The sequence below is a fragment of the Plectrocnemia conspersa genome, unplaced genomic scaffold (genome assembly GCF_051122295.1).
Source record: "Plectrocnemia conspersa isolate PC_06_02 unplaced genomic scaffold, ASM5112229v1 ptg000014l, whole genome shotgun sequence".
Taxonomy (NCBI): Eukaryota; Metazoa; Arthropoda; class Insecta; order Trichoptera; family Polycentropodidae; genus Plectrocnemia; species Plectrocnemia conspersa.
In genome coordinates, this window is record NW_028277178.1 from 1250686 (window position 1) to 1263286 (window position 12601).

The 12601-nt window shown below is 31.5% G+C and overlaps 1 protein-coding gene across 1 annotated transcript; it reads left to right on the top strand.

The window, feature by feature from the left end:
* The first annotated feature begins 3947 nt into the window (after nt 1–3947).
* Nucleotides 3948–12046, top strand: LOC148225937 (uncharacterized). Its single transcript, XM_088204572.1, has 13 exons — nt 3948–4065; nt 4135–4190; nt 4265–4337; nt 4403–4428; nt 4492–4558; nt 4623–4648; nt 4732–4804; nt 6355–7533; nt 9968–9977; nt 10314–10402; nt 10461–10528; nt 10598–10679; nt 10741–12046. Exons 1-13 carry the CDS (start codon nt 4038–4040, stop codon nt 11910–11912), a joined length of 2949 nt encoding a protein of 982 aa, XP_088060698.1. The 5' UTR covers nt 3948–4037; the 3' UTR covers nt 11913–12046.
* Nucleotides 12047–12601: the final 555 nt, after the last annotated feature.

The window sequence follows — 12601 nt, forward strand, 5'->3', positions numbered from 1 at the left end:
CTTTACAATAAATACTGTCAATCGGAATCGCAATTCCACGGCTACTCGATATGACTCGTTTTGCCTCGGTTGCTGACTATGTTCTATATAATTTAAAACATGTCTCAAAAAAATTTCACTTTCCGAACATCCTATCCTATACTCATAAAATTCCTGCAGCTCGCTTTTATTCTCGTACGTAAACGAGCGAGAGAGACCGCGGTCAAAAGTTAACAAGAAAATGTTTAAAATAAAATAAGGGTTGACACGAAATATGTGCAAAAAAAAATTAAATAACTAATTTTATTAAAAAAAAAGTAAAAATACAAATAACGACGAACAATATTTAAAAGTTTTTAACATATACATATAAATAGCTAATATTTATATTTTCTTCAGTCCCCTTTATTCTGAGTGTCGACTTCATTACTGTCTCGTAGACAACTTTCCTCCATCTGCAGCGGTCCTAAATAATAATAAAATTCCTTAAGCGGTTTTTCTATAAATATATTAACCTAAAATATAAAAAAACAACTCACCGCATACTTTTCAGCAAATTCCATAGTTTTTATCATCATTATGGATTAAAAAGTCTAATAAAAATACTTATAATGTACGCTAATCTTTCACTTAATTAATTTGTCATTAGTAAATAATAACCTAATATTTCTTATTTAAATGGTATTTTTGAAAACAATCACCCAGATGAAGGGCCACTTTACATTGTTTGCACATAAAGGACGTTTCTTTCCTAATTTTATGCGATGCACAAACTCGACACCTTCTTCTCAGAATTTTATTTCCACTTGCAATTTTTACTGGATTATGGTGTTTCAATAGTCCCGAAAGCCTATCGGCTGGATCCAATCGAGGAGCCCTTTTGGGAGGAGAAGTTGAAGTTCCGGGAGAGTTTGGTTCTGAATTATCTGTAGTGTCCAATACGTCTTCGTTTTTCATCCAAAACATTGCAATTTTCAGCATAAAATCGTTAAACTTAATGTTTATCGCAGGGTTGAGCTTTTCATATAATTTAAACGAATTGAAAATAGCGCAATGGAATAGGTAAAATGTTACTTTCTTTGTCCACTTCATTGATTTTTCAAACATGGGATAGTATGATAAATATTGTTTCGGTAAATCCACACCTCGTGTATGATTATTGTATTCTATAATACATATCGGTTTACTAATCGGAAGGCCAGTTTTCCAATCGATTTTCCCAATTCTTTTCATTTCTGCATTACTACATCTCCACGGAATCACCCCTCCGTCGAACGCTAGATCGTTTTCATATCCGTAAACCGTTTTAAATTTGTTTGTAAAATAATCTATAATATTTTGAATTTTAAACAGCTTGTTAGAATTTTCAGGAATGTTACTATTGTCAGAGAAATGCATATATGCCAGGATTTGTTTAAACCGATCTCTACTCATTGTTTTGGCAAAAATCGGCGTCTCTATAATCGGATTTGTGGACCAATAACTATACATGGAAGATTTTCGAACCAGTCCCATTAAAATTACCAATGAGAACATTTTTTTAATTTCTTCCAATGTCACATCTACCCATTTTATGTGATGTGCTGGATTTTTAAATTTGTTATTTCTCTCGTGGTACTTATTAGTTTCTGATGCGATTAATTCAAAAATGTCATTAGTTATAAATAACAATGACACCTCTTCTACGCTTTCGGAATCGTTGGGTAAACATTTTATTTCAGAACTTCCATCATAGCCTTCGTTAATCCTCAATGGATCACAATCTGACCAATCCAAGGGAACGTCATCTTCTAATTCGCCGAAGGAAAATAATTGCGTTACAAGAGACTGTTTTTTTGTCCATAGATCGACATCTCCATCACCATCACAATCAGATAGACTATCTTCATATGTTTCATTATAAAACGAATCATCCTACAAGTGAGAATTTTTAATTATTAAAAATAGAAAACAATATTAAAACTAATAGTATGTGCAGTATATCAGTAAATATCATCTATCTAGTTTTCAAATCTCCACAGTTTGCGATATACTATTTATTTGACTAAAACTAGTACACAGTTAGCATTTTACCTTTTCTGATTTGAAATATTGATCAGTTATTTTGTATACTAATTTATGACAAATATTGTTGAAGCTTTGAATTAAACAAAGCACATTAACATTCTTAAGTCATACTAAAATTTTGTTTGGAAGTATTATATTTTTAAATATGCGGAACATATTTTGAGAATCATTGAAAAATAATTTATTTCAATAAATTAAATTTTGAAAATACACTACAATTTATTAAATATACAATACTGCTCTATCATAATTACATGCTTTTTACTATTATTCATACCCATAGCTAAAGTTTATGACTAAATACTTTCTAACTAGATTCAGCAATATATTTATTTTACAATATTAATTTCAATGTAATTGCAATATATCTTTATAATAGTGAAACCTTAATAAAAAAACTTTCTACTTTTTCTTGTTATCTAAAAATTATCAGTTGAATTTTCTTTATCGATTTTATCCAGACTAATACTTGAAAGACCTGGGTTCAGAAAAAATGTAACCACGCACCACAGATAGGTCCCAGCGCCTGGGATTTGCTCTTGGTCGATCAAGCTATCATAAAAGAACACTACAGTAAGCCACGGAGCTTCGTCTTTAGATAATCAGCCACCTCACATTAGTCATCTTATACACATTGCAATAATATATTGAAATGAATATATATAAATATATTATAGCAGCGAATTTGACTGAGCAAAGAATTATAAGTGCGCGAGCACCAAAAATCACATGCGATCTGAAGCATAGTTATGATTATTATTACTTGTGTTTCTGAAGGATTGGAACATTCGTCGATAGGGAACTCTTTCAGTATATCTTTAACATCGTGAGTTTCTAAAAATACAATTACCGGATATTTAAAAATAAAATATATTATAACACAAACGTAAACATATTTCCAACCTGCTTCGAACATGTCATCTGGCCTTTGTGTATCTTCAGTGCTGCCGTCGTGTTCAATTTTAACATTTTCAACCTTGAAAGTATATAATATTTTGAATCCTGCATGTTTTTAGCTGCATATATGAGTAGGTAATTTGTTTACCTTAATTGTGTATTCAGTTATGTTAAAAACTGGTTCAAGTGACATCGTAGCGTCAGCGGACTGTCAAAACAAATACATTCACATTGGTCTAAGCACTTACAAATGTGACCAGTTAAACACTTACAAAGCTGAAATGACGTTCCTGATTCTATACTAGAGTTTTTTGGGTTATCATTCGAAAAAATCTAAAAAAACGGTCTCAAGTTTATTCCGAAAATATCTTATTTCAGTGAAATCATATCGAATTACATTTTCACTGGTAGATATATATTTTTACCGGTGAAAATATAATTTATCTGATTATAACAAATCTATCCGTAGCAATATATACATTTACATACTTACCAGTATGTTAAATGTTACAGTGAAATTATATTTTCACCAGTGAAGTCTAAATACATATTTCTACTCGCAAAAATATAATTTAACTGATAGGCGCTAGTGAAATTAAATGCTTCTCTAAAATGTCTGTAAAACTCTATTTTCTAATTGTGTAGCGTCTATTTGCTGTTCAAAACCAAACATAACACAATGAAAGTTCTAAAACTAATTATAGTTTCAAAAGTTTTATTAGATCAGCTTCAAAATACAAACTAAGCCAACTCATTTCTTTGAGAAAAATTAGCTGAAGAAAAAGTACAGACTAAACTATGTTTTAAAAATATGATAGCTATCCTTACCTATTATAGATATTACTTTGGATTCAAAGTATATTCAAGCTATATTTCGGTAAATAGAAAACGCAATAAAGTCGTTTTGCTGACTAAAATATTTTTTCAACACTTTTTATTTTGAAACAGCAACGAAACAACAATGCGTAACATTGGTTATACGTCGATCACGAAATGGTCGAGAAGTTGCAGTGCTTAGGCCAATATGTTTGACGTTTGTTGTGGTTGACTTTTGGTTTGGGATAAACTACCGTATTTATACCCAATTCAGTGCAATGTCAATTCCACAATATATTAAAACAAGTATAAAAATAAAAATCAATAATAATTGCACACTTATACTTTACTTTACTTACATGACACTATTTGTAGGCACTGCAGTTGGAAAAAAGCAACAAATGTTAGACGACGTTCAGTTTTTAATCAAGGTTTATAAAAATACAGGTATAGCTACATTTTACAAAACCATAAATAAAATTGACATTTTCTTGTATATTCCTAGTCCGAAGACATAAAGATAGAGTACGAGAGCGGCGATGAAAACCGCGTTAAACAAACAGAAACGATACAAATAGGTTAGATTAAAAATTATACTATATACAATATTTTTATTCAACAATTGACGTGTGTTCATTTTCAGAAACAGACCATGAATTTATGATTGAGGTAATAAAGACATATTATAAGATAAGTCAATTATTTATTTCATTTGATATTATTTATTTCTAGCCTGTGTTAATAAAGATAGAATCAAACATCAGTGATGAACAACATATCAATGGAGTGGATGAGACAGGTTAGAAATATAACTTTTATATTTGTAAATTATGAATTTTTTACACATATAATTATATTTTCAGAAATACAAAATATATATTCGATTGAGGTAAACAAATCTATATATAAATATATATATATATATATATAAAAGATTTGTTTTAAATGTATAATATTGTTATATATTTCTAGCCTAATCGGATCAAAAAAGAATATGATGGTAACAATGAAATTGTGAAAGAAATAGACGATATGTTCGAAATGGGTTAGAAACATAATTACTTTATTATAGTATAATTTACTGCTATTTGGACGAGGTTACTCCTTAGCTCTTTGTCCTGTAAGAGTAACGTATAACGCGACTCAGCCCCTAGCAAAATCTTTTCAGCGATCTACCTAAACTTGGCTTTTACTTCAGGAGTTTTTTCACTCAATAGATCAAGATTCCTTTAAATGTTTTTCAATTGGGATTTTTGTTACTCACAGCATTCTAATAACCTAAAGATCCTTTCTCTAAACCTGTTAACGTTTCTTATCCTTCACCAACATTGTCCCATGCTTTGCACCATAATTAGTGTGATAAATATTTTAGTACGGCAATAAAGCTTTATTTTTTATGAGTTTGATTTTTTTTTAATTATAGTTTAACTGATATTTTAAGATAGTTACAAGTGGGAAAACCAATAAAGCTAAAGATATTATTTGATCACATATACATTATCATAAAACTAGAAGTAATATCAAAAAAGAATACCTCTAGTAGCTTGCGATTATAATATGTATATGAGCAGAGTAGATAAAACAGATATAAATTGCACTTAGAATAACGATAAAGCAACACTTATTTGCAGTTTCGACATTGCAATTTTCACGTCTATAAATATCATATAGGCACCTTAATTAAAAATATTGTACATCTGCCGCATTAAACATACTAAAAATAACTTTTTAATTTAATACTTCTATTTGGAGTCTTTACTCCTCTGAAAGAGGTAGTGGAGCTAAATTTTGTCTAGACCTTTAAGAGCACCGCTTGGTGTCATCAGACAAGGGCGAAGCCCTGGCGCAGAGCCTTCTGCAGGGTGGAACCTGCTGAAGAGGCTCAGCAAACTAAGGGAAAAGCGCTGGCATCAGCCTTAAGGTTGTTAGCTCCTTTCTGTGCCGGGCCATGTTTCGTATCTTTGGTATCTATAGTGTCTGGCGGAGGAAATGAGTTTCTCGTAACCATAACTCCTCAGATTTGTATGACTGAGTAGTTTGACATTACAAATGGTTGACACATTAATAAACCATGATTTTTACTTGAAAATGTAATTTCAAATCATTTATTCCCTAATTTTAATTTAGTAAATAATAAACTATAAATGATAAAAATATAAAATTGCTTGCATCTTTCTATTATGTTTGAACAATCTTTTACAGTTGACAAAATTAACAGTGTCTTGTGTAAATGTGACAGTTGTAATGAAACTTTTGCTTACAAAGAGTAAAATTAAAACGATTTGAAAAAAACATTTAAACGTACAATTTTTTTTAATGTGTTATAATATTGCAACATACCGAGTTAGTGTATGTGATACTTATACACTCAAAAAAATCGGAAGCTTTGGAACATTGCCTTAAATTATTAATTAAATCGTAAAATACTGAATTATTTTATTTTTCTATGCATTTTAAACGAGTTTATAATCACCAATTTGATAGCAGCTTATTTTTTAGTGGTTCAGTTTTAATGTTTTATAAATATTTCAATTGTTTAACTTTTATCACTCATATAATTTGTCACTTATAATATAAACTAATTCATAATTTCAGAGTTGCCTGATGTTAAAGATATAATTAAGATAAACACGTCTTTCGAAGAGTCCAAAGATTATCCAGCTTCGTTCAAAAATAATCTAGTTTCAAAGCAACATCCTAATTTGAATGATTATGGGTATATGAAACCGTTTTCAATTATACCGCCAGAAGGGCAAATAAAGATAAAAACCGAACCAGGCATCAATTGTCATCTGTGTGGAAAAGAATTTAAAAAAAAAGCTTACCTTTTATCGCATATGGATTGTCACAGTGAATCGAACAATTTCACATGTGACGAGTGTGGTAAAACGTTCAAAAGCAAGAACTCAGTAAATAGGCATAAAAAAACTCATAGAGAATCGTTCGACTTTAAATGCAATAAATGCGAAAAGATATTCAAAACCAAGAGCTACCTCAACACCCATTTAAAGCATGCTCACGCTATACAGTACGTCGATTACGGCTTCAAATGCGATAAGTGTAGTAAGATATTTAAAGCTAAATGCTACCTCCAAGTGCATATGAAGAATGTGCACGTCGATTATGACTTTCAATGCGAAAAGTGCGGAAAACATTTTAAAACTAAAGCGTACGCGTCGTTTCACATGAAGTCGGTGCACGCCGATTCTTACAACTTCAAATGTGACATATGCTCCAAGATGTTTAGAAACAAACTGCAACTGTCATTCCATATGAAGACGACGCATTGCTATTCGTACGATTTTGAATGCGACATTTGCGGAAAAATGTTTAAAAGCAAAAAATTCATCACCATGCACATGCAATGTCATATTAGTTTGAAAGACTTCAAGTGCAATATATGCGAAAAGGCGTTCAAGACTAAATCTCACCTTCAAACGCACATAAACACGCATCGTTATTTTTGCGACTTTATGTGCACCAAGTGCGGAAAAGCGTTCAAGACGAAGCCGTACCTACTCCGCCACATGGAAGTCCATAGCGACATCTATAACTACGAATGCGACTTGTGTAGTAAAACGTTCAAGAGCAAATATACAATAGCAACACACCTGAAGACGGTACACGTCGATTCTAACGATTACGACTGCGACAAGTGTGGAAAAGCGCTGAAAACTAAATCTCGCCTCACAAACCATATGAAAATACACCGAGATTCGTACGATTATAAATGTAACATTCAAAGCGAGGTGCAACCCTTCGTGTTCTTCGATTGTTCATAGTGAAGTTAACGTCTGATCGAGCAGAACCTCATTTAGCGCTTTTAGGCAACGAATTAAAAGCTAAATTTATCTCTTTACTTAAATTTATAACTGATTATTAGGAGTGATACTAATAATAAATATTTACAAGATTAAAAAAATTCTCGTCTATAACAATAATTGTGAATAGTCGAAACGCCTAAAAAAAGCCAAAATGATATTTATTATAAAAGACATTTTAAAATAAGGGTGAATGGGAGTGCATGGCAAATAAAACAATGTGTTCTCACACAGAACACAGCAATACATCAAAAAATTATGAAAATGTCCTTATTTCATATTACTTAATAATTATATTTAAAATTGTTAATTTATTGTATTCAATAAACTCAATAATATTTTTTAATGTTTAATGTTTTTTTATTTACTTTTAGTCATAATATTCACCAATTTATAATTAAAATGCATTTTTTTTTTGATAAATTGAAAAGATAATTATTTATTTATTAAATTTCACTAAATTACAAATGAACACACACAATACAATATGTGACAGATCAAAATATTTATTACCGCTTTGGTGTTCGAGTACATTGTAATAACTTGCTAATAAAGATACAATATAAACCATACATTTATTAAGGGTTTCGTTCAAAGCTTAAACAAAGGAACTTTAGTGGGTTATTCATGCAGGACATTTTTTTAACTATGGACTTGATTAACACGAAAAGAAGCCGAAATCCGACGATAATGATTTCAGCAAATTCTACCTACTTTTTATAACGGTTCTAAGATGATTTATATACATTGTTTATAAGTTACCGTTTCTAATGAATTCATTTGGGCAAATTGCAATGGTTCGAAAAGTTCAGTTTGCAGTTTTAAGATGAAGCAGATGTGTGAAAATGACTTATTTCGAACGATGGAAATATTTCGTAGTTCATTGCATTTTTTGACATGATGTTGTGCACTAAGAAATTGTATCAGGGTTTGTTGGTGATCTAATATTCAAATTTCACGATTACAATTTTTTACGAGATGAGTTAAATTATTTTTTAATAAATTTTTCATCATATTCTTGATAGCAGTTTTAATTAATACTTTCATTGATAAGTGCATATTGAGAATCTGCCATTTTTTCATCTCATGAAAATAAAAATAAATCAAAGCAGTAAATTGAAATCTATATAAATATAATATATTAAATAATGGGCATTTACAAGATATGCGCATCTAAAATATATATCATAAAAATATGACAAACGCGAGAAATCCAGAATACATAAATAATATGTTAAAATTTGCGGTTTTTCCTAAATATTCTGTATTTTTATAAAAAAATGTTATAATTTAATAACCCGACTTGCTAATTTTAAACACGATAATTTTTAAAATGGAGACACATTGACCATTATTTGGAAATATATTTTATTTCGAACTAAACAAAATAAGCATTAGGTGAGACTAGTGATATTATCAATAAAGATAATTGTGGAATATTTTTTATATAGTATGTATATATATTTTATAATAATTTGTGAGCAAATTTGATATCACCCTGAGAAATGTGCTTGATTTCCACTATAAACACCATAACAATTATTTATCACCGTATATCCAAATTGAACTAATAAATATATATGGCTTCAAAGATACGCAGCAAAATAATAATAATAAAACATATAATAAAATAATTCTTAAATTAGGTTTATGCCATTTAGCTATTAAAAAAAGATGACATAAAGGAGCGCCATATTTGATATTTGCCAAGGGCAGCAAAATCATTGCTACGGCTGACTATAGCTAAAACTAGGCGGCACTCTGGTAACATTGACGTGACCTCGGCTGGAAGAGGACGACCGGCGGGACCTCGTCCGCCGATCATTCACATAATAAAATTACATGTGACTAAATTGTAAACTATGGGGGCCAATATAGATTTGTTATGGCCAAAACTGGTCGGCGCTGAAGTAGCATTGTTGTGACGGTTTTCGCTCTCTCTACCGGCAAGCCCGCGAGGGTTCGGATGCGTGCCGCCGCGCGCGCGCCTCTTGCAATGTAAACAACTGTAACCGTCAATAAATTTACTACTGCAGCGGCTCAATCTGTGTCTCATTGCCACCCGCCACCATCACTGTCCCTAAAAAACTTTTAATAAAACTATAACTGCAGCTGCTCAATCTATGTATAATTGCCACCCGTCACCATGAATTATCTACCCGCTAACTTTTATTTATTTTTGTCTCTGAAGTATTTCTTTAAATTTGCTTTCGGAGTATATATTGAAAAAGTAGAAGAAAAGCGCATCGCTGTCTGATACTGGTTGTTCTCCTTCCATGATTATTACAGCTGTTTAATTTGAAGCCATTTAGCCCAATAAAACGTAAACCTTTATAAGATGATCATGTTTTACGCGATCAAATGCTTTCTCAAAATCTTTGAAACAGATATAAAAATGTATATTTTGAATCAGACATAGCTACAAAAGTAGAAACGTTTTTTGGGCAACAATTGTCTTACAATGCTATGATTATTGAATTAAATCAATTAATTTATTTCATTTTTTAAAATTTATATATAGCTCTCCCTCTCTTTTTTGCAATTATTTATTGTCTTATATTATTCGATGACTTGACGCAAATAAATAATCACTATTACATAAAAATATTTTTAAATAATTATTTAGAAATTATATTTTTTAAATATGTAATATAATAATTTTGCGATTTTTAAAGCTTTCTATCTTATTTATTTTAATTTTAAAATAACATGGACGATTTGTGCATTGTTTAGATTAATGTTTGACGTTTGTATAGTTGAGTTAAGTATACACTGCAGTAGTATTATTGCTATGATGTCTCTTCCGTACTTCATTAAAACAGGTATAAAGCAGATATTCTGATGTAATAGGTAAAAATACATGTATTACACATATTGTAGAATCAAAATTTGGTGAACAACAAGACGAAACTATCGACTCTTCGAACAATGTCAAGTTTATGGTTGAGGTAAATAAATATACGTGTTTAAATATATCTATACAATACTTTAAATAAAAAACACTTGTGTACTTTTAGCATGAAAATATGAAGGTAGAATATGAAAGCAACGAATCACAAGAAAATGTAACTCAAGCTGTTGATGACATGTTAGAAATAGGTATGAAAAATATTTTTATTAACAGGTATAGATATATGAGTGATATAATATGTGATTTCAGAACTGCATGAAGTTACTAAGACAGACTTGAGTGATATCCAACAGTTTCAGTACCTAAACGGTCCGGTTCCTATGCATAATTTCGATTTGCTTAACTCTAAGCCGCATAACGATGGTGGTAAACCATTCGATTGTGAGATATGCGGAAAAGAGTTTAAGAAAAAATACTATCTCTCGGCGCATATGGAAGTTCACAGTGATCACTTTAGTTTTCCGTGCGACGTGTGTTTGAAGCTGTTTAAAAGTAAAAGATCGCTTTGGAGACATAAGAAGCTTCATAACGAATCTTACGATTTTAATTGCGAGCTTTGCGACAAGGTTTTTAAAACTAAAAGTTATCTCTTGACGCACGTGAAAGTGGTACACGGTGACATCGGATTTACGTGCCAACAGTGCGATAAAGTATTTAAAACTAAAGTTTATCTTGCGAAACACGCCAAGGTAGCGCACGTAGATTTTTATAGTTACGGCTGCGTCCCGTGTGGAAAGTATTATAAATGTAGCCAATCGCTGACGTTTCATATGCAAACAAAACACGCCGATCCTATCGTGATGACAAGGAAAGACTTTGCGTGCGTTACGTGCGGTAAGTTATTTTCATGTAAAACCAATCTCACGAAACACATGCAGATCCACAGTGACACAAAGGACTTCTACTGCGGCATTTGTGGCAAATCATCAAAAACCAAATCTAATCATTTGGCTCATATGAAAACTCATATTCAGACATGCGATTTTGAGTGCGTCAAGTGCGGTAGAGCGTTTAAAACGAAGCATTATCTCCTGCGTCATCTAAAGATTCATTCGGGTTTCTACAACTACGAATGCGAAAAGTGCGGTAAAGCGTTTAAAGGTAAATATGCGCTCACTAAACACTTGACGACTCACAACAAGACGTACGATTTCAAATGCGTCAAGTGCGTGAAAGCCTTCAAGACGAAACAAAACCTAGCGTTGCACGTTTATAATCTTCACAATGACGCCGCTTTCGAGTGTCACACGTGCAGTAAAACGTTCAAATGCAAAAAAAACATTTCAGACCATGTAAAAACCCATTTATACGATTTCAAATGTGTCCAATGCGATAAAGTGTTAAAAACTATGGCCGGCTTTAAGAACCATATGAGTAAACATGGTGATCACAATGCAGAGATCAAAATGTCCACCATTTAATAAAATACTGGATTGTTTTTTTTTGGAAATTCCTAATATTGAAACGGAAGCAAAAATAAACTCCTTCCCGCACTGGTCATCAGAATCGAGTAGATTAATAGTCAGTGTGTGAAAGGAATTTGATGAATAGTGAACAGGTTTATTTCGGCCAATTAGCCGTGTGCTCAATCCCCGTTCCCTAATGAACGCCCCATGTATACTGGCGAATAGGTATTTCTTCAGGGTGGCAATCCATAAATGAGTCCATGTCTTACGCGAATAACTGAGAACAAAATATTTCTTATCTTTTAGGCATGATAATGCCATTGAATTTATTAACGCGTTTGACTGCGAACAATTATATTTCCAGTGGTGAATAATGGTTATAGTAATATTAACCACAATTAGTCAATCTGGTGAATGTATTTTATATACATTTTCGAAAGCCAGTGTTGATTTTTACTTCTGGGGGTTCTCATGTCATGTTTGTTTAACCTTCCTCTTACCAGGGGCGTATCCAGAAAGTTGCCAGGGTGGGGGCCATTTATCATTTGTAACACATACCCACATTTTTTTCAATGTAGCGTAATCAGTCATAAAAATATAAGCTTATTTATTATTTCAACACAATCCTCAATGTTTATATTAATTTATCTAAAATGTTCAACATAGATTTCCTTAATTTAGTGCCATTAATTTTTAGTTCACAT